This window comes from Mesoplodon bidens, assembly GCF_964165515.1.
Source record: "Mesoplodon bidens genome assembly, chromosome: 3".
NCBI classification, from domain to species: Eukaryota; Metazoa; Chordata; class Mammalia; order Artiodactyla; family Ziphiidae; genus Mesoplodon; species Mesoplodon bidens.
In genome coordinates, this window is record NC_138178.1 from 93,555,748 (window position 1) to 93,579,165 (window position 23,418).

At 44.4% G+C, this 23,418-nt stretch overlaps 1 protein-coding gene across 2 annotated transcripts in view; it reads right to left on the bottom strand.

Annotated features, from left to right (window-relative positions):
- The window catches only part of MAPKBP1 (mitogen-activated protein kinase binding protein 1), a 52,022-nt gene that overhangs the window by 23,037 nt on the left and 5,567 nt on the right, over positions 1-23,418 (bottom strand). For both annotated transcript variants that reach the window (XM_081228584.1, XM_081228583.1), the window contains exon 3: positions 4,794-4,885. In XM_081228584.1, coding sequence (XP_081084710.1) covers positions 4,794-4,885 — 92 coding nt within the window. The remainder of the gene's footprint in view (positions 1-4,793; positions 4,886-23,418) is intronic.

Sequence of the window (23,418 nt, forward strand, 5' to 3'; positions counted from 1 at the left end):
ATTCCCTTCTGGGACAAGAGGTGGATGTCTGTGAGCTGCAAGACTCACAAGCCAGGTCCAAAAGCAGTGTCTGAGCCCCCTTCCTCTCACTCACTATGGTCTAGCCACCATGGCTGCTGTTTAGCTACTCAAACAAGTGAATTGATTCCTCCTTTCTTTGGAACCGTTGTAGTTGAGGTCTCCTCCACCTGGAAGTGCAGATCTTCACACATAGATTCCTCTTTGTCACTCAGACACCAGCTCAAATGTTACCTCCCACTGAGCCCTGACCAGCCAGTCTCAAAGTAGCCCCACCCCACCCCACTCCCAGGTATTCATTTACTCTCCTTTTCCATCACCCCGGTTCATTTCTTCAGAACACTTACCACTCTCTGATATTACCTTGCTCATTTATTTGTTCACATGCTTACTGTCTGCTTGCCCCTCCTTAAACCCCACAGAGGCAGTGACACTGTCTTATTCACTGCTGTATATATATATTCTGCGGCTGGAACAGTGTCTGGTCCAAAGTATATTTTCAACAAGTATCTGCCGAACAAATGAATGACTATATCGATGAACAAGCTGTTTTGGGAAGAACTACAAGGCCCCAGTTTTAGGTGTGAGATCTGTAGGGAAACCAGGAGAAAAGGCACTGAGGGGACTGGTGCCTGTGAGTGCCCTTGCATGTGATTCACAGCCATCAGGGCACCAAGTCCAAGCATCCTCTTCCCTTAGGTCCACCCGGTCTGTCCACCACTCCACACACTCCCCGGCAACCCCACACACAGCGTTTACCACAGAGAGGAAGAAGGGAGCTGTATGCTCCTTCAGCTCAGATGTCACTAGGACACAGTCCAGGAGGAGACTGTGCTTTCGCGTGCAGTCCAAAGCTTTGGAGCTGGATCTCAGCATAAATTCCAATATGCGCTGAGTAAATGGAGGGCCTTCTCAGGAGAGATGGGTTTCCCCTCCTCCTCCCTGCTTAAACCACCAAGAGGTCTCCTTTTGGCTGCTGCATAGGGCACCTCTCACGCCAGTAGCTGCTCTGCAAAGAGGCTCTGCACTCAGGCCAGGCCCTGCACCCTGGCGTTAGGGGTCAAGAGAAACCCACTCTCCAAACTCACTGACTCCACAGTGGCAACAGGGGCTGTGCTGGGCTCTAAAGGCCCTGAACCCTCTACCGAGCCAGCCAGGGAAGGGGCCCAAGTTAATTATGGGTGTTTAACTAAACTGAGTGCCTCAAAGCTATCTGGGGACCAGCTTGGCCTCCTAGGGCAGGGGGCTTAAAATGTGACAGGTGAGGGTGGGCTTCCTGTGGGAAAACAACAGCAAAGGGAGAGCTCTGGAGAAGAAATGCAGGAGGTGCTAAAACCGAGGGGTCTCTACCCAGAGACCTCAACCCACCTCTGCCTGACACACATCCTTCTCCACCCCACCCTCCCTGAGCTGTTTCATTTCCTTTCAGAAAACTTTGTTTTGGTTTGATATTTGCCTCTAGGCCTCTGGGAGAATTTTCTGAGCTTTGTTTCTCTTCTTGTTTCTAGGATACCTGAACTGCTCCTAGAGCAACAAGCGAAGTAGGAACTAGAGAGTGGGGGATGGGCGGTGGGGTTGGGATCACCAGATAGGAAGAGAAGGAAGACAGAGGGGAGGGAAAGAGCCTGCTTCGCTCACACGGACTTTGGTGGCCCCCAGATACCGCAGAAGCACATCAGGGAGCTCTAGCACAGAGCAAAACTAAAACACCCAGAAAAGGGCCATTTGCAAAGAGAGATCTCCAAGTTCTAGGAAATCAAAAGGTCAGGAAGTGGATCAGGGCACTGCCCAGGGCTGGCCCAAGCCAAACACACTCAGGAAACCTACTAGAGGTGACTGCAGGGAAGCTTCCGTACACCACCTGGAAGGATAATGACCCCCAAGGCACAAACGCCAGGCTGGGACCTGCCCATAAACAGAAGCACACACCCTTAAAGGCGCCAGGTCTGGGGTCTGGGGCGGATGGGGAAGAGAGGGACCAGGGTTCCACACTCCCCAGAGCAGGGACACAGGACTCAGCACGCACAGAGCAGCAGCCCAGGCCTTTCCGGCCCATCCCACATCCAGCCCCAGTCCCACCTCCAACAAGAAGGAACCTGGCTTTCCCGGGCTGAGGCAGGCATGAGTGGAATTCCCCGGAGGCAGACTGCACAGGGTATCCAGCAACAGAGATCATTCATCAACTTGCTTCTGGAGGGGGAGAAGTAGGCCAGCTCAGCCTCTTCAGGGTAAAGTCAGTGCAGCTTCCACAGTCCTCTACCACAGACGTCAAATGCCAAAGAGCCACTCAGAAGAGACAGACCCCAGAACCTAGGGGCAGAAGGGTCCCTGGCATAGACTGAGCTGCCCGTACATTGGCTCTTCTCATTCAAAGAGCAGGTAAACAGCTTAGGGGAAAAGCAGCTTTTAAAAATAAGCAGCAAGTCTGGTCTCCCTCCACCTCATGCCACTTTAGAGTAAGAGCTCTGCAGTCAGACTTCTTGGGTTGGAGTCCCAATACAGACACGTACTAGCTGTGTGACCTAGAGCAAACTGCTTACCCTCTTTGAATCTTAGTTTCCCTCCTCTAAAATATGGGATGAAAACAGTTCCAACCTCACAGGGTTGCTCTGAGTATTAAATAAAATAATTCCTGTAAAGTGCTTAACAAAGTGCCTGACACAGAAAAGGTTCTTGATAAAGGTAGGGATGATAAAACTAAAGAAAAATCGTATATCTGATACAAAAACTACAGGAGTTGCTGTGACAAATCACACTAGGGAACTCAGCATCCCAAGTTGATGGTGGGGAAAGAGGCAGAGCAGTGGCCTTCCCATTTTCACTTTCCTGTGCCCAGCAGCAAGGAACGGGGAACCAGAGAGAACAGACAGAGAAGGAGAACCAGAAGCAGGAAAAGCCCCAAGCCTCCAAAAGAAACACTTCTGCAGAAGCTTCAAGCAACTATGGTTGGGGGTTCCTCATCAGTAGGAGGAGAGGAGTGAAAAGGCTGCAAGGGAAAGAAGAACACCAGCGCTGGAACCCTTCCTCTCTTCCATGGCACTGACATCTCTCAACGTGACAAGAGTAGTCAAATGTTCTGAGAAGCATTATCCATAACAGCCAAAAAGTGAAAACAACCAGAATGCCCATCAACTGATTAACAGAGAAAATGTGGTATATGCATACAATGGAATGTTACTCGGCCATAGAAAGGAATGAAGTACTGATACCCAGTACGACATGTTATGAACCTTGAAAACACTATGCTAAGTGAAAAAAGCCATTCACAAAAAATATGATTCCATGTATATAAAATGTTCAGAACAGGCAAATATATAGAGACAGAAAATAGATTAGTGGCTGCCTAAAAGCTGGGAGCCTTGGGGGAAAATAGAGAGTGACTGTTAATGGGTGTGGGGTTTCCTTTTGGGGTGATGAAAATGTTCTAAAATTGATTGTAGTGATGGCTGCACAACTCTGTGGATACACTAAAAACCAATGAATTGCACATATTACAATATTGCTTTTTTTTTTTTTTTGCAGTACACAGGCCTCTCACTGTTGTGGCCTCTCCCGTTGCGGAGCACAGGCTCCGGACGCGCAGGCTCAGTGGCCATGGCTCACGGGCCTAGCCACTCCACGCCATGTGGGATCCTCCCAGACCGGGGCACGAACCCGTGTCCCCTGCATTGGCAGGCGGACTCTCAACCACTGTGCCACCAGGGAAGCCCTCTTTTTTTTTTTTTTTTTTATGCTTTGGATTTTTGGCCATGAGGCACGTGGGATCTTAGCTCCCCAACCAGGGATCAAACCCATACCCCCTGCATTGGCAGGCGAAGTCTTAACCACTGGACTGCCAGGGAAGTCCCTGAATTGTACATATTAAATGGGTGAATTGCGTGGTATGTGACTTACATCTCAATAAAGCTGTTTTCAAAAACAACTAAAAGGTAGATATTAAAGATACTGAAGATGGTGTTGGGAGCTGTGTGCATATATACAATGGAATATTACACAGCCATTAAAAAGAATGAAATAACGCCATTTGCAGCAACATGGGATGGACCTAGAGATTATTATACTAAGTGAAGTAAGTCAGACAGAGAAAGACAAATATCATATGACATGACTTATACATGGAATCTAAAAAACTATACAAATGAACTTGTTTATAAAGCAGAAACAGACTCACAGACTTAGAAAACCAACTTACGGTTACCAAAGGGGAAAAGTGAGAGAGGGATAGATTAGGAGGTTGGGATCAACATACGCATACTACTATATATAAAATAGATAATCAACAAGGACCTACTGTATAGCACAGGGAACTCTACTCAATACACTGTAATAACTTATATGGGGAAAGAATCTGAAAAAGAATAGATATATGTATAACTAAATCACTTTGCTGTACACCTGAAACTAGCACAACATTGTAAATCAACTATATTCCAGAATAAAATAATTTTTTTAATTTTAAAAAATAAAATAAAAATAAAAATGACTAAAAGGTAGATATTAAAGATATTGAAGATGGTGTTGGGAGCTGTATGAATACAAAGTGTGAATCTGTATGTGTGGGTGGGTGTGGGCGGTCAAAAAGCAGGACAGGATGGCAACATAGACAACAGTCAACAAAGAGCCTTTATGTGGCCCCGTACCTCATTTATAAAAATGGCACCAAAACATTAACCTGGATGTATCTCCCAGAAGATACCAGAAAACCCCTGCCCACTCCAACTGGTTTAGCATAGCTATAAACTTCCATGCAATAAGACCACTTCCAAGACACTTACCCAGCTGGGTAGGCAACTAAACCCGATCGGGGATCACAGGCAAGTCCTCTGCCTCCAGACACTGTTATTCCAAGCACCTTCTCCAAGGTCACCTGTTGGAGCAAGACAGAGAAGTATTATGTTATGGATGGAGTGGGGCTGGGAAGGAGGAGTTGAAGGTAGCCGGGACCTTCTTCCACGCTGACTGTTTCCTGATGGCCCTGTCTTCTGACTTATCCAGGTCCTGATCTGGCCATAGGCCCCCTGATCACATGGGAAAAAGCCAGTATACATCGCCAGCTTTTAACAGTGATCAAACTGCTAGGCCCATGGAAAAGAAAATGAAATGGTTAAAACTCAGCTCATGGCCACAGAGGGACAAGAACTCTCCCAATCCAGGAAGGCTCCATTTACAAGATAAAGTCTTGGGTCCCCAGACTGGCCTCTTGGGTGTATGAGACTCAGGAGAGGTCACTGATCTTCTTACCTTGGCAGGCATGAAACAAAGGCCACTCTGATCTCCAAGAGCCAGAAGAATGTTAGGTATCAATTAGGTGACTCATAATATCCCTGATCTATGCATTCCATCACACTCTTCCCCTCCATCAGATGTCTGCCAGTTCAAACAGACTCCAAGTCTAGTAGGCAGAGACATGGCTTAATGCTGTGTTTTGCAAAGCACAGAAGCTCAGAGTACTCTAATTGTTATTATTAAGCCACAACTCCCACAGAGATGAAAGGGAAACATACGTAAAGTGCTCAGAGATTCTGAGAGGACATGGCCATGGGAGACATTCACCATCACTCTCTTCATCACTGTTGTTACCCCACACTGTCTGCAGGCCCTGGGACACACTGGACTAACCTCAAATTAGTTCCCTGATCTTTCTGCTAGATGATCCCATGTAAGATTCAGACTGCCCTGTAACCTCATCACTCCCTCACCCACTGCTATAAAATGTCTTGCATGTCACTCCTGGCCCAGTTTCCTCTAGCACTGTCTGGACTCCCTGCACTGGCCCTCCTCAGGGATGTCCTCGGCCTTCGCTGGCTCAGACAGAGGGGCTTCTGAATGTAGAATGGCCATGTAAACAGGCTAGAGTGTACTCTGCTAAGAGAGTCTTGGGGGCCTTAAGAGGGCGATGTGAACCAGAAACACTTCAGGGGTGTTCATATCAGTGGCACTGTGGTCTGCTCCTAGTCCAGGCCGGTATCTAGAGAGGGGAAGCCCATAGTCAATTACGGTAGTTTTAGGATCTCTCCTTCTGTCTTACTCTCCCAACTGGAGAATTCCAAGTGCTTCTAGAGGGCCTGTTTAAATTCTTATCTCCAAGGACCATTTTAGTTTGAATTAGGTTGGAAAGAAATGCCCTGAGGTGGCCAGAGACCAAAATAAGTCCCCTGGGGTGTTGTAGTTAAAGCTATTACCCTGGAAGGTCCCCAAGAGTCTTCTGTGCTTCTTGGGGATGTGGACCAGGAATTCCAACAAGTGTCTACTCACTGACAGAGGCAGTTTAGTTCCAGGGCACCACACCTACCCACAACCACCTGGCACGCACCAAACTTGCCAGCTACCCTTGGGCCTTTCTGAGGCACTAAACCTAGTGGGGGATAAACTAACTTTAGCCTACTCTATACATTCTTGATATTCTGCCCTAACTTATGCCTCTTTCCGTACTTTTTCTCAGCTTAACGACCCCTTCCCCCTTCTCTGGCATCCAGTCACCTTTCTGAAAGGGCTGAGCACTGCACACTAACTGGAGAGCACAAACTAACCCTGGAGAAGTCCGGGAGATACTCAGTTCAGGGCACCACACCCTATCCTGGCACTGTGCCTCTGGCTATCCCCGAGGGAGGGGTACTCAGGAACATTCCTGCTGCACCAACTGCCTACTGCAGAGAAGAGAGAAAGAGGAGCCTGAGGCCAACATTACCCACATAGATGAGAAAGGTCACCAAAGCAAGCACTGAGCTAAAAGGCCAACTCAACTTCTGTTCTCTTCAAGCTAATCTGATTTCAGGCAAATCCTTTGGATTCATATTTGCATCAATCCCTCCCTTATGCTTCAGCTTTGGTCCCAAAGAATCAGATCAGTCTGTGGGTTCTCAGCTTGCCTTCTCTCTGACAGGAATTTGGGTAGGTGTTTTGTGGGTAGATGATCCAGTTCCACAGAGAATTAATTCTGGACCTAGCTTGGAGTTTTCGACAGCAATCTAAAGCAGGAAGGAGATGTGAGTTACTCAGACCCGAAAGATCAGTGTTTATCAAACGTTTTTGACCACAACCCATCGTAAGAGACACATTTTATATCTTGATCCAGTATAAACATACATGCTCATAAAACTGAAATAAAAGTTTCACAGAAAAATACTTACTCTCATTGCATGAGATAAACTCCAATTTCTATTATATTCTATTTCATTAAAAAAATAATTCTGGTCATGGCCCACTTTATTGATTTCGTGACCTACAAGTGGACTGGAAGCTGCAGTTTGAGAAACCCTGCTAAGGACCATCTCTCCCCGCTGGGCATGGGATTCATCTCTGGTCCCTGGCATCTTTGTGTCTGTCAGTTTCCTCCTAGGACTCTCCACAGTGGAGCAGACATCCGGGCTAGGAAACCCCACAGACAGGAGTTTGCCTGGGCTCAAAACTTGGATGATTTTCAAAGGATTTACGGTTTTTGGCTTCCTCTGGATTTCTGAGCAGCTATCCAAGGGAAAAAAAGGCAGTTTCCTTTGACTCTGTGGAGGGGGAAGAGCAGGGGAAAAACATTCAGGGGCATCAGCTGGGTTTTATTTTATGTTCTAACTCAAACCAGCTTCCTGTTTGCAGGGAGGTTTGGGGCTGAGCTCCACTTTCAAAGGATCTGAGAGTCCAGAGCTCCTGCAAGGCCTTCAATGTCTAGGCTTGTCCTGCAAGGCTGCTGCACGATGGACTTTATTTTTATTTATTTATTTATTTTTTGTTTTGCGGTATGCGGGCCTCTCACTGTCGTGGCCTCCTCCGCTGCGGAGCACAGGCTCCGGACGCACAGGCTCAGCGGCCATGGCTCACAGGCCCAGCCGCTCCGCGGCATGTGGGATCCTCCCGGACCGGGGCACGAACCCGCGTCCCCTGCATCGGCAGGCGGACTCTCAACCACTGTGCCACCAGGGAAGCCCCACGATGGACTTTATAAACTGACTCTCTCCCTTTCATAACCCTCTCCATATTACTTCTTTCCAAAAAGGTGGTACTGCTTCCATCTACCCTAAGAAATGGAGACAAACCTGGACACCTCCTTGCAAACCCACCCCGGGCTAAAAGTGCCCAAGTTCAAGTAGCGGTGTGCTGCAGCTGGTTCACGCTGGCTCAGGAGAGCTGACTGTGCACCTCTTTTCCCAGCTCCACATTCAATGAGAGCACATTGGTAGCTTGAAATCACCATGGCGGGAGCACTTACGCCATGAAATCAGACAACGCTACAAATCAGGGCCCTTCCTCCCCCTCAGAGAGCATGTAAACATTTACCAATGCACCGCTAAGCTCAAGCAACTTTTCTCTCTCCCTCGGACTATGGCTGTAACTCCCATGTGTTCCCTCTGCTTCAGGCCTTGCTTCCTATAGTCTTTTCTTTTTCTCAACATGGCAGGCCACAGTGATTCTTTCAAGAAATATAGGAGATCATGTCATTATGCTGCTCAAAAGTCTCCAACGGCTCCCCATCCAGATTCTTCACCCCGGTTTAGAAGGCCCTAAGTCACCTGGCCTCTGGCTGCCTCTCTGACCTCGTTTCCTACACTTCTCCCTCACTTACTCCACCTCAACCACCCTGGCGCCTGAAGCACCTCAAGTGGATTCTAGCTTCAGGTCCTCTGCATAGGCTTTTTATTCCTCCCACTAAAACTCCCTTGCCTCAACTACTCGCACAGCTAATTCACTCAGGTCTTTGCTCAAAGGTCTTCTCCACGGGGAAGGCTTTCCAGACTGGCTTTACTGCTATCACTCTATACCCAACTTATCCTGCTTTATTTTTCTTCATTGTACTTACAGTGAGATAGTGACCCAATATTGATTATATCTTTGTCCACATACTTACTGTCCGTCTCCTCTACCAGAATATGAGCTCCTTGAGGGCAAGGCCTAAGTTGTTACCCCTCACTGATGCATCCCTAGCACTTTAAACAGTGCCTGGCACAAAATGGGCACTTGATAAATATTTGATGAATAAATGAATGTCTGGCAGAGGCTTCAGGAACAGTGAAAGGACAGAGATGGGAAGCACAAGAAAACTGGGGTATTTCAGGCCAGTAAAGTTGCTCTCCACAAAGTATCTAAAACTGGTTGTGTGGGAATTCCCTGACGGCTCAGTGGTTAGGACTCTTAGGTCCAGAGGTTAGGCGTTTTCACTGCCGTGGCCCGGGTTCAATCCCTGGTGAGGGAACTAAGATCCCCTCAAGCTATGTGGCCAAAAATAATAATAATAAAATAAAATAAAACTGGTTGTGACAGAAAGACCACGTCCAGATGAGGATAAGCATAAAGGGAGGTTAATGGTACCGGTAACATTTTGTTTCTTAAGCTGACAGTGGGCACACAATGGTTCAGTCTATTATTCTACATGTCTTTACTGTATGTCTTAAATATTGCACAGTGAATGTTTAAAAGAGAGAAAAAATATGATCCAGGATGTGGTGTGGGGCTCAGCACCTCATGAGCAACATCCTTCTATAGTTCACATCCCTGACTTCTCTTTATCCTAAAGCCACTTCGTTGACACTCGTTGACCCAGCAATGTGAGGGGAAGGGGTACAGAGAGCTCAAGAATCTGTTTTTATTTGATTTAGGTTTCTCATTAAGAGCTTATAAGGTTGCACATGTTTATGATGCTCTGACACGCTGCCTCCAGCAGAAGTTTTCAAGGACCACTGCACACATCCCTTCTCCTGACTGCTAAGTGTGGCAGCAGGGGATGAGATAGGGCTCCCTCAACCTGGGTCCCTGCGTAACTCTGATGAACAGAGCGCCTGCGCTGACCCACACTGCAACAAAAGTATGAGCAAGAAATAAACTATCTGTTAAGTTATGGAGTTGTTGAGGCGATTTGTTACCACAGCATGACCTAGCCCAGCAATTTTCACACTTTTTGGTCTCTTACACTCTTTGGTTTCTTAACACTTTTAGAATTTATCAAGGACCTCAAAGAGCTTTCGTTTATACAAGTTATATCTATCAATATTTACTATATTAGAAATTACAATGGAAATACTTAAATAACTTTAATTCATTCAAAACTAATAATAAACCCATTACATGTTAACACTTTTATGAAAAGTAACTCTAGTTTCCAAAACAAAACCAAAAAAATTTAGTGAGAAGAGTGGCACTGTTTAACATTTTCGCAAATCTCTTTAAAGTCTGGCTTAACAGAAAACGGCTGGATTCTCATAACTGCATCTGTATTCAATCTGTTGTGATATGTTATTCTAGGTGAAGATTAAAAAAAAGTTGGCCTCATTTGGATATGTAATTGGAGAAGAGGGGATCACAGAGATCACCTAAAATGGTTTTGGGGACCCCAGGGATTTTGTGACTACACCTTGGCAACCAATAACCTAGCCCCTCCTGTATACTACAGCATCTCTCTTCATAAGGAAGCAAGCCCACTAGTATGAGAGTTCTGGCCTCAAGCATCATTTGAGGAAAATGAGGCAGGGAAGAGGCCCTATGAGAAAATAGCTGTCCTCAAAGTCAGGGATGGGGCCCCAAGTTCTGACAGGAACTTCAGTTCCAAATCCTCATGGCCCAAATGCCAATGAAATATAGCCCAAAAGACACACCAGGTAAATGATTCTGGCTGGTGAGTTGGGACACAACTGCTACAGGCAGCTGGCAGCCTGATACATCCACAGTTCTAGGAACATCATGCACAATGAAAACTCAGAATTAAGAAGAGGGCACCCACTTTGTACTCTGCAGTGATCTCCTCCACATCTGCAACACAGCCTAGAAGCAGGGAGAATACTCGAGTTGTTACCCAGCCTTTCCTTGGACAGGTGGAGAGTGTTGAGATGGGGGAAAGCCTACACCAACCTGAAAGAGAGTGTCATCTTTCCCCAGAAGCAAGGCTGCAGGAGGGCAGAATTACTACAGACACACTGCAAAGGAAGGCTTGAATACCCACCCCTCCCAACATGCACTAGGCAGGGCAGTACTGTATCCTCCTAAGAGAAAGAAGGAAAGCAAAATCATCCCTCACTGTAATGAGATAAAGGGATAACTTCATAATAGCCTATTCCCAAGAGAGAAGGAAAGAATAAAGCCAACTGTTTAAGAGCTCTTCTGGCTCTCATTAAAGTAGATGGAAAAAACAGGTGGCTCAGAGGCGACAGACGGAACTACTCGTTCATACTAGATAGAACAGTATTTTCCAACACGCAGACTGCAGCCTATTAATGGGATCTGAAATTGATTTAATAAGTTATGAATAACTAAAATAGAGCAAAAAATAGATCTCATGGCATGTAGTAATGGTAAGTACTGAACGTGAAACTTTATTTCAGGGGTGTGTGTGTGTGTGTGTGTGTGTGTACCCTGGGTCACAATGTAAAGTGTATTCCTTACTGTGAGTTGTTCTCAAAAATGTTTGAAAGTCACTGGGATGCTATGGGGGTCCTCAAAATCCATTAGGGAAGATGAATGACATACTACAAAGTAATCCAGTATGTGATGAGGGTCATAAGAAAGATATAAAGTACTCAAAAAGGAGGAAGAGAGATGATTTCTGAACAGGATAAGGAAAGGGAAACAATGAAGCTTTCCTGGAAGACTAGATGGAATGTGGCCTGGTCCTTGCAGTGAGGATAGGATTTTGACAGGTGGAAATACAGAGAAAGGAATTCTCAGTAGAAGAAGTTGCATGAATGAGTTCGACAGAAGGAAACAACAGAGTAGGTGAGCAACGGTGAAAGCAAGGATCTTTTGTAGGAGACTTAGGTCAGGAGAGGTAGACTATAACCAGACCGGGCAGGGCCTTGATTGCCAAACTAAGTGGGGTCATCTGGAGGCTCTGGGAAGCCACTGAAGGGTTTCGAACCAGGGACACAATCAAAGCTATGTTTGGTGATGATGTATATAAGACACATAGCACAGGCAGGGAGCCCAATTAGGAGGCTATTACAACAGTTCAGGTGAGAGGTAATAAGGATCTAGACCAGCATGAAGATAGAGAGAGTAGAAAAGAAATAATGACAAAGAAAAAAGTGACGAAGCAAATAGAATTGGCAAGACGGGGCACTGTACAACTCTGGAGGAAAAAGACAGAAGACTCAAATTTTGAACTTCAGAGACAGGGAACAAGGAGGTGGTATGAAAAGAAATGCTGCCATGATCAGAAAGAGGACCTGGGTCCGGACAAAGGGGGGAAGGATGGGAACCGATGATGTCGGTTTTAGACATGTTGAATCTAAGGCGCTTCAGGAATATTTAGTAGGAACCACAGAACATTCAACTTAGCAACATACACATGGAATTGATGCTTGAGAGAGAGGTGAGGACCAGAAATAGATAGTTAAGAATTATTCACGGGGGCTTTCCTGGCGGCACAGTGGTTAAGAATCCGCCTGCCAATGCAGGGGACACGGGCTTGAGCCCTGGTCCAGGAAGATCCCACATGCTGCGGAGCAACTGAGCCAGGGCGCCACCACTACTGAGCCTGTACTCTAGAGCCCATGAGCCACAACTACTGAGCCCATGTGCCACGACTACTAAAGCCCGCACGCCTAGAGCCCGTGCTCTGCAACAAGAGAAGCCGCAGCAATGAGAAGCCCATGCACCACAATGAAGAGCAGCGCCCCCCCGCTCTCCGCAACTAGAGAAAAGCCCGAGTGCAGCAAATGAATACCCAACACAGCCAAAAATAAAATAAATAATAAAATAAATAAATTTTTAAAAATCTATGGAAAGAAAAAGAATTATTCACAGAACTTCCTTGGTGGTCCAGTGGTTAAGAGTCCATCTTCCAATGCAGGGGACATGGGTTCAATCCCTGGTTGGGGAACTAAGACCCCACATGCCATGGGGCAACTAAGCCTGCGCGCCGCAGCTACTGAGCCTGCGCACCACAACCTGAGAGCCTGTGTGCCGCAACTAGGGAGCCCGCGTGCCACAACTACTGAGCCCATGCACTCTGAAGTCTGCGCGCCACAACTAGAGAGAAGCCTGCGTGCCACAATGAAAGATCCTGTGTGCCGCAACAAGACCTGATGCAGCCAAAACAGTAATAATAATAAAAATAAATAAAATATTTTTTTTAAAAAAGAATTATTCACAACATGGAGATGAAAACCACCACTGAAAGTACAATGAGGCAGGAGAAGACAGAGGGAAGAGAGAGTGAGTCTGAGGACAGAAATGGGGTTGTAGCTATTTTTAGAATATGGAGAAGATGAGGGCTCAGGCAGTTAGAAAGGGAGAAGGAGAACCAGGAAGCCAGTGAAGCGGAGAGTTCCCAGAAGGATGGGGTAGTCAATGTAAGTGCTAAAAAGAAGTGAAGAAGCAAGAAATGGACTCTCCAGAGTCCAAAGCCATCTGCAACATAGCACAGGGTCCCCAGCAGTCCCAACCCCCTAAACACATGATCTCAGTAACTCTAAGCAAGGCCTTCTAAACTCTTCTGGTATCTCTCTCTCCAGTCCCTAGATCTGAGCAGCCCACAAGCTAGAGGAGAGGCACCAGCCAATGAGAGATCCCGTGTGTGGAGCCAACACACACATAAGACAACAGCACTGCTAGAGAAGGGTTTCTTGTTGAGCCCACAGCATACGCGATTCGAATCTGTTCTTGCTTTCTTAGTGCGAGGGACTACTACAGGGAGTCTGCAGTGGCGAGAAAGCAGCTGCTCCCTCGAGAGAGAAAACTAAGGGGCCAGAGCCACAAAAGGCCAAGGGTCATCTAGGATTCAGCTGATCTCAAACTGGTAAAGAAACCCCAGCAACTGGGAGGAAGCCAATCTCTGTTTTGGTTGCCATGTTTTGTTGCCACCCATTTCTTTCTTCCCCCTTCTCCCCTTCTCTACTTCTTAACCCCACTCAATACAAGTTATAAATACCTGAGTTGTAAGTCATTCCAGCCAAACTATGGGCTTGCTATTTCTATAAACAAGCATGTCACAGACCTGTCCGAGGCAGAGCCCTCTCTGCCTTTCCCTCCCTTCCTGCAGGTTAAGAATAACTATGCCTGCCTCTTGCCCACACACTACACTCTAATCTCACAAAGCAGATTCTCCACCAGATTCTGAGAACTGCCACTTATGCAAAAGCCACAGAGGAAGCCAAGGCCAGGAGGCTTTGTGCAGAGACTTAGCCAGCTGGGCAGAGACCCAGTGACCAGCCCTGGGAGGGGGGAGGGGGAAGCGGGTATCATGCCCAAGCTCACTCACTCCTGCTCCTTCAGAGACCAAAGTGCCATCTGGTCAGAGGCAGGAAGAGACACAATGGCCACTCCAAAACTGTAGAACAGACCTTGCCTCTCTACTCTGCTCCTGGTTTCTGTGGCTGATTTATGGTTCTACTTTCTATACCATGAAGTCTCCCAGAAACAAATAACTTCCAGTATGACAGAAAAACCAAGTTCTCTCACTAGAGATCAAGATTTGTTGGAGTTGAGCCAATTCTGCTGTGCTGAGATTAAAATAGCCTTAGCTTCTAAGGAAGGTGAGTCTGCCACTGCTTGGGAAGAGGTGACCTTAGAGATCCTTTAGCATAAGCCCCTGGAGACTAGAGAACAGAGGTTCCCAATTCCGGCTGATCAATAGAATTACTCAGAGGGCTTAACAAGTTTTTTTTTTTTTTCAGATAGCAGTCCCTACCCTATACCCATCCCCTGCCTCTGCAAGATTCTTGATCAACAGCTATGGAGCAGGCTTCAAGAATCTGCATATTAAAGCTCTCCAGGTGGTTCTAGTGATTAATCAGGTGGGGAACTATTCAATTAAAGCATTTTGCCTTTTTATTTCCAAATTTCAACCCCTCCTGGGACTAGGGAGAAAACAATGTTCTGAGTATTCTTACAAGAATACCCACACCCATGGGCTGCAAAAGGTCTTGGGCAGAGAGAGGACCTACAGCCATAATAGAGACCATTTATTGAATGTGTACTCTGCGCCAAGAACTGTGCTAAACGCTTTGTAAGACCATCTCATTGAATACTCTTGACAACTTTATGAAGGACTAGTATTATTTCCATTTTAGTTATGACGGAGTCAAGTAAGTAGTCAGTGGAAGAACCAGGATTCAAACCTAAGTCTGTCTGGTTCCAGAAACCATGGTGACCAAGGAGGGAGTTCAGGCTCTCCAAAACCACCAGAATGTTGCAGTTTCTGAAAGAGCACACAGGGAAGTCACCATGCCATCATGGAGGCATCAGGGACAGGTCTGAGAACCAAGGTAGAAGGCAAAGGGCACAGGATGAAGAAGAGGGGCAACAGGGTCCTCTCCTCCTAGCCTTAATGTATTTTAAAAAGTAGCAAGTCTTATCAGTAGCTTAAATAGGTCTAAAAATGCGTTCTGACCTCTCCTCACAGAGATGGTTGCAGAGAAAGAGTAACAGAGGGTCTTCCAATGTCAGAGTACCCCACCTGGTCAGAGTATGTTCACGTCCAACTGGCATTAGAACCTACAGTCAACACAGACAGCTGACACCCATTTCCAAGGCAACTAAAACTACAGTGTTAGAAGCAGGGGATTATGATTTCATGTGCAGATGGAGGAAGAGGTAAGGATGGCATCAGACCTCAAACCAGTAGGGAACAAATGAGAAGCCTCTAGCCAAAGGACTCAATTATAATACAGCCAACAGCGGGCACCCAAGTCCAAACAGCAGCTTGAATAACACAGTGCCTGGTATAGAGCAGGTACTCCTACCCTCCCTTTCTCTTCCGGTTATCAGAAACGCAAGGATAGGAGACATCTCAATTTAAGCAACCAGAATAGAGGAAAAAAAATTTTCTTTTCCTCTTTAAGGTCAGTCCTTGGTATACCAAGACCAGAACCACAAAGCTTTATGACCTAAAAATCTGATCATCAAGAAAGGTCTAATTCTTCCTCATTCACCACCTCTACATGCCTGAGTTTTCTTAGCTTAATCTCTTGGTTTCCAAACTTTGTAACCAGGGAGAATACTAACTGTTCCTTATCTGGACTAAGTGTGCAACGTGAATGTGTGTTCTGGGACAAGGGGAGTGGAGAGGACTCTCAGTGTCCCTGCAATCATGCCAACTTGTTCCATGAGACTCTCCTAGAAGTAGGAAGGTCTCTTCAATGTGTTATTCTCTATAAAATTCTCATTTCCTTTCCATTCCTAACGCCAACACCCTGGGTGAGGCCTTCGGCACCATATTCCTGGATACAGCAATGGCTTTCTAATCAAGCTCCTTACTGTAGACCCTGCCCTCCCCTCCCCAACCCATTAGAATAATCTTTCCATAGTACAGCTATGATCATGTCCCTCACCTGCTCAAAAACTTTCAATGGCTCCTTAATGCCAACTAAATAAATTATAAATGTCTTAGCCTAGCATCCACCTGTCAATGGGCCCTATCGTTCTTCTAATTCTATTTCCTTCTACTCACCATATGAATGATGTGCTTTTGTCAATCTGGATTATTCATTATTCTGGAAAGGAGCTCTGGGGCTTTTGTTTATATTCTTCTGCCTGGAATGCCCTTCCCTTCCACCATCCCATACTGAAACCCTACCCTTCCTTCAAGAACCAGCTCAAATATCACATCCCCTATGATTCTTTCTGTGATCAACCTGGCCAGAAGTGACTCCTCCCTCCTTGGAATTCTTACAGCAGCACTTAATTTTCATCATTCACACGGCACGTGTTACTTAGTACCTTGTACAGAAGTTCTTTAAGGATCTGTCTTATCTCTCCTGCTACTCTATAATCTCCTGTAAAGCAGAGGCTGTATCTCATACAACTCTATGCTTATAGCACAACACACAATGTTTAATATAGTATATTTGTTGAATCCATTTTTAATACTTTAAAAATATTTGTGAATATTCTTTGGTGCATCTTACTTAGTAAATTCTTTAACCTCCTAGAGAATTCTCCATCTATCATAGCCAAACCTAGAAGCTGGAGAAGGAAGCAGGAAGCAGGATTCTAATGCCTTTCCAGAAAGACTGGGGAAGGTCTGAATGGAATAATCCATGTGCCTTGCATGATTACAAACCAAACAGTTTTACCCCTGGCTTTAGTAAATACATGCATGGCATGGCTCTTCATAAATCTGACTTAAATTATAATTAACGAGTAAGTCCAAAAAGATTGAGATAATTTTTGTTTAATAAAAGTAACAATACTATTATTTAAAAAGAGCTTTACCTGTCCTTTTTAATCAGAAATGAATGGAGCTATAAGTAGTTATTCTGGATGTTAGAATTATGAATGACCTGTTTTCTTCTTTATGTTTCTCTATATGGTGTAAAAAAATCTTTTCAGAAAGCACATGTACTTCAGAAAGTATAAAAAGACATTTTATTTACCAAAGCTAACCAAGGAAATATTTTTGAGTATCAGAAATGAATTATCTTGGGACTTCCCTGGTGGTCCAGTGGCTAAGACTCCACGCTCCCAATGCAGGGGGCCCAGGTTCGATCTCTGGTCGGGGAACTAGAATCCCACATACATGCCGCAACTAAAGATTCCTCATGCCGCAACTAAAGAGCCCGCATGCAGCAACGAAGATCTCACATGCCGCAATTAAGACCTGGCACAGCCTAAATAAATAAATATTTTTTTAAAAAAAGAAATGAATTATTTCAAATTCAAGAAGTTAATGATGAATTTGTGAGAAAATATTTTTATGTCCTATTATTACTAAAAAAACAAAGTTTATTATACCAGATATATTTTCCAACATTTGTACATAACTTCTTTAATAAAATGAGTATACAGATTTTTAAGTTTAAACATTTTAGATTTAAATATGAAATACACATGTTTAAATTGGAGAGACTTTTATCTTTACTGTTTTTTTTCTACTTACAAAAATAACACACACTCATCGTAAAAAATTCCAACATTACAGAAATATAGAAATGTAGATAGTGAATGTCCACCATAATCTACTATCCCTCCCTGAGGTAACCAATTTTAACAACAGTTTGGTATTTATAGCCTCACAATTTTTTCTATGCATATACTAACATACATGTTTTAACAAAATATAAATAATCATTAACATAAAAACTGTTATATAGTTTGCTTTTTGTCACTTAATAGATCTTGTATACCCTCTCATATCAGTATATATAGATTGAACTCATTCTTTTCAACAAGTATAAGGTATTTCATTTATGGATGTACCCCAATCTCCTACTGATGGTTACTTGGATTACTTCAAAGATTTCACTACTGTGAATAACGCTCCCCAACAACAGAAAAATTCAGTTATATACACTTTTGTGTGGTGTAAGTGTTTGCATAGAATAAAATCCCATAATTATAACTGTTAAATCAAAAGATATGAATATGTAAATTTTTCTTCTAATGGATATTACCAAGTTGTCCTCTAAAAAAGGTTAGATCAATGTCTGCTTTCACCAACAGCAGAAGGGTATGAGTGCACTTGTTTTCCCACATCTTCATATATTTTCTTTAAGCAAAAATTATTTAAATAGAATATTTCACTCTCATCCCAACATTAGAAACGTAAAACAATGGGTCATAAAATTAATGCGTTTTCACTCTGCCTTTAAATTCTTAGTCTGAAAGGATGCAGTAAGACTAATTCACTTCCCAAATTATTTCCCAGTATAAATGAATTAGCCCCAAAAGAAGAAAAAAGTTATATTTATTTCTACAGAAGCTACTGCTGTTAAAAAGCATGCTTACTGGGCTTCCCTGGTGGCGCAGTGATTGAAAGTCCGCCTGCCGATGCAAAGGACATGGGTTCGTGCCCAGGTCCGGGAAGATCCCACATGTGGTGGAGCGGCTGGGCCCGTGAGCCATGGCCGCTGAGCCTGCGCGTCTGGAGCCTGTGCTCCGCAACGGGAGAGGCCACAACAGTGAGAGGCCCGTGTACCGCAAAAAAAAAAAAAAAAAAAAAAAAAAGCATCCTTACTACTCCAGTGATTTCCAATCAGACACAGTAAATTAGGGCTCCCCCCACTCCTGGTTCACTAGCTTGCCTTTTTTAATTCCCCAAAATCATATCCATAGCCCTGAAATAAATTACACAGTAGGTAGTATCAAAAAGAATATTTGCTAAACCTTTCTTTTGGTCAGTAGTTAAAGTATAGTTGATACAAGTTAATATTGGCAAGAAAAAGGGGCTGAAGATAGGTCACAATAAAAAGCTGCACAGGGAGGATGATTCAGTGTTGGAACAGAAGAGGTTGAACCTGCAAAAGAGGACTTCTCACAAATGGAAACTTGAAGGAATAAAATCTTGCCAGCAAATTAGAAGAAAATTCCTGGATATTCTAGAAATATGTGGACCCTGATAATATTAGCAACCCCTTAATAGCTGTAAACTTATTTAGATCTTACAATGTGCTTTCACATTCATTAAATCTCATTGAATCCTCACAACAGCCCTAGGAGAAAGCCATCATACACACACACACACACACACACACACACACACACAATCAGCATGGCTACTTAAAGTATGGCCCAAGGAAGAGTAGCATGGGCATCACTTGGGAGCCTGGTAGTAATGCAGAGTCTCGGGGTGGGTCTGAATCTCAATCTGCATTTTAACAGGGCCTCTTGCCCCCACCCACTAATCTGTCTACACCTCAACTCAGAGAAGCCCTGTTCACCAGTCAACTATGAGGGAAAGTCTCTACCACAGCTGCTGTGGAGGCCTCAAAAGGGAGACCAAAGCAGCCTGGGGAAGGAAGGACAGCATAAGGAGAAAGGGCATGTTCAGAAAAGTCAGCAGCAGGTTATTATGTCATACGAAAACCATCATGGTGTACAAAGATACTGTGCTTTCCCAAATAGAAGCTGACCGATAGTGTCAGGGTACCAGAGGCAAGCCTGCAGCCTGTCCATTGCATGTTTAGTCCTGACAAGCAGCTGCTTGCTTTTCTCTAGGCAGTAGCTGAATGGTGGCAAGAGTCAAGATTTCTGAGCATGCTCCGAGCTCCTCCCCCATGATCACAAACTAGCTTGGGGCTTCCTCTCCTCAGGACTAACTGGGGCAGCTGCAGGAAAGCACGCATTAAGATCCCATGCTTTTGCAACCATAATGTTATCACTGTTGCCTATTTGAGGAAATAAATCAAAATAATACAAGTTTGAGATCAGGTGAGGCAAGGCACTTGCTCAAGGAACTTAGCAACCCCAGAGCCCACCCAGCCAAACAGACTCAGGTGGGCAAATGACCTCATTTTCATGTTCACTGAGCCCCAACTGTCATCATCCAGGTCAGCCCTGGCACAGGGTATTTTAGATGAAGCTTCTTTCACAGAAAACAGGCATCTCAACTCAGCGACTCTCCACAGCTTCAAAGATAAGGTCAGTTGTGTGTAGGGACAGCCACAGAGGTAATAAAGAGGTGGAGAATGGGGATGAAGAAGGAGAGATTTGGGGGAGGTGGCACTAACAAGCAGTCAGGAGTGTGAGCTACACAATCAACCGCCAACTAAGAGCAGAACAGTTTAAAGCCTCATGATACCCACACACAAAAACAACCGAGGCATCTGTTGGTCTCCACTTCACTCCCCCACCTCACTCCAACCCCAAGAGAGAAGCAGCAACTGCTTGTGGCTTATGGTCATCTGGAACCACACAGCTGTGCCCTGTCAACTTGACATTCACGTACCCACAGAACCACGAGCTGTACAGTTCCTAACGGTACCACAGAATGAGAAGCTGGGATACAGTTCACGAAACTGGAGTTGGGAGTGGGAAGAGGAGCAAGGATGCAAGGGACAAGGGTTACTGAATGATGGTTCTAAAATAACATTCTAAGAAGTTCATTAAATTAACTTTTATGGGGAATGTTGGGGGAAAAGTATATTTTTTAAGGTACTGCCCTTTTCCAAGCTGATCGCAGACGTGACTCTTGGCTATCGCAATACTGGGCATACTTCTGTGCTCAGTGTCATGTTTTGCACATGAAGACTCCCTGGGAGGAGTACAGGTTAAAGATTAAGAGCAGGCTTTGGAGTTAAGATAGCCAAGATTTGAATCCCAGCTCAGTCATCTACTGGCTATATAACCACCTCTCTGAGCATCAAGTTTCCTCATTTACGAAATGGGGGTAGTAATAGTACTTATAGGAGGGTGGTGTGAAACTTAAATGAGATAATATACGTACATGCTTAAGCACAGTACACAGCAAAAAACTCAATAAATGTTAGCCATTATTACCACTACAAATATTATTATTTCTAGTATTATTATTGTAAGATAAAGACAGGAAGCACTGACAACAAAGGCTGGAAAGGGGTGGTTCCAATAAGCATACTACTTGGAAATGTTGAATAGCACAAATCTATAATGGATAGAGAAGAAGAAACTTGAAAAGAACAAATAGTCAAGATCAAGTCCTTGAGTATTTTAATTTTTAACAATAAAATCATCTTAATTACATAAGACAAAAATCTCATCTCACCTTAATGACACCATTAGCATCACATCCTTCAGAAACTTGGCAGTGTTCTATTTCTTGACTTGGGTGGTGGTTACGTGAGCAATCATTTTATAAGTATTCACAATACAAGGTTATATTATTATATTTCATAAACTTTTCAATGTCTGTTATATTTCACAATTTTTTTACGTTTCATTTTTAAGTGCAAGCACCTTTAATGGGTCAGCTGAACTCACAGGGAAATGACCAGAAGCACCACTAAAGGAACAAAGAAAGCAAAGACAGAGGAGAGGTATGACGGGAAGTCAGAAACTTACTGAGCTCAGCACAAGTGAGAAGCAATGTTCAAACCCAGAAGAACCTGAGGAATTCCTTCTCAGGATTCCTCCAAAAGAGAATGTGACAAAGTGGGGAAAAAAACCAAAATAAAACAGCCACGTGGTCTCACAAAGTGTTGTTCCAAGATCCCTCACTACATTTAAATCTCAACTATGAATGAAGGGGCAGGGAAGGGAAAGTATCTTTAGCTCCATTCCAGGTTTAGGGGGGAAGATAAAGTGTATAAATTTAAAAATCTAACCTAAAAAGAGATTGTTTTATAGACTAGGGAAACAACACACAGAGCATTACAAACATTCTCTGTGATAAAATGAGAGAGGGTGGAATTCACTCCCTAGAAGTCTAAGAGGAGATATCCATAATATGAACTCATTCTTCTGTAAGCGTCCTTCAAAACCAGAGGAAAATGCTGTGGCCAATTAAGAAGCACTGTGAACTTGCTGATACAACAGTTAGGAGGAAGGAAACCAAGATTTGGAAAATCTGAACAACCAAAAATACCAACCCTAAAGATCTACACTGCCCAATCTGTCTGCCACACTCACTTTATTTCTTGCCCTCCCCCTACCCCCCATTTTTTAAAAAGAGGTAACAGAAGTTAAACTAAAATCCACAATGTGGATTTGATTCAGTAAACTTCCAAACAGATGGGCAGCTCTCACTCCACACCTCTACTGAGAACTGATGTGAAAGAAAGCTGACAGAAACCTGGCCCTGTCCTGCATTAAACAACAGAGCCCAGAGGAGAGGCTTAGCTTGTAGCAGTGGGAATGTGATTCATAATATAACAAATCCTACTGGAAACACTGTAGCTTTTTTTTCCTACCAACAGGGCAGTCTGGACATGAAGTAAAAACCAACAGATACTCTGAGAACAACAGTGGGACAGACCATGTTCCCAGAGAAGCTTAGTTTGAATAAACATAGTCCCAAATTTCAAGCCCTAGACTGTTTTCCAAACAAAGAGGCAGTGATAACAGCCACAAGTCCAACTTGAGACTCAGGGGGTTGACAGAGAGGTTATAGAGGTCAGGCTGAAGGCTCGTTTCTATGAATGTTTTTTCATTAGTCAAGAAATGAAAACACACAGATAACAAACAGAAGAGAGAAGTGAAGTCAGAGAAATACCAATGGCCCCAAAGACAGTCAAAATACTAGCAAGAAAGAAGACAGTGACTCAAACAGATCCAACAGGGGAAACTTGCCCTAAATTACAAGCTGAGAGAGGGAAAAGAAACTTGGAAAGCAGCAGTCCTGTTAGACTCCGAAATAAGTGAGGCCAAATAGATGAGGGCAGGCTTTGCAAGACAACTTAAAGCCTGAAGAGGCTGGGCTATTTTAGACAGCAAAGCAAGAGGTGTTGGGCTGCAGAGAGAAGAATCCTCTCTCTCCAGTGAGACTTACTTTGAAGGCTGAGGGCAGCTGCAGGCACCGGAAGGAAAAGGAAATGGAGATCAAAGGAACAAGACCAGAACACCTCACACTTTTCCCTGTACACCACCTGTTCTGAGGAGCTCAAGACATTTCACAAGCCTTAACTGAAGACTACATCATAGACAGAAAACTCAACAAGAACTTGCCGAAGTTCACTCACAAAGACAGGTGAGGGGCAGGGCTGCTGGCCACAGAGGCCTCTACTCTTGGTCATCTATTCTAGGTGGGGAGCCCAGAGAGTATGTATTGAACACTAAAAACTCTTGGTTGCT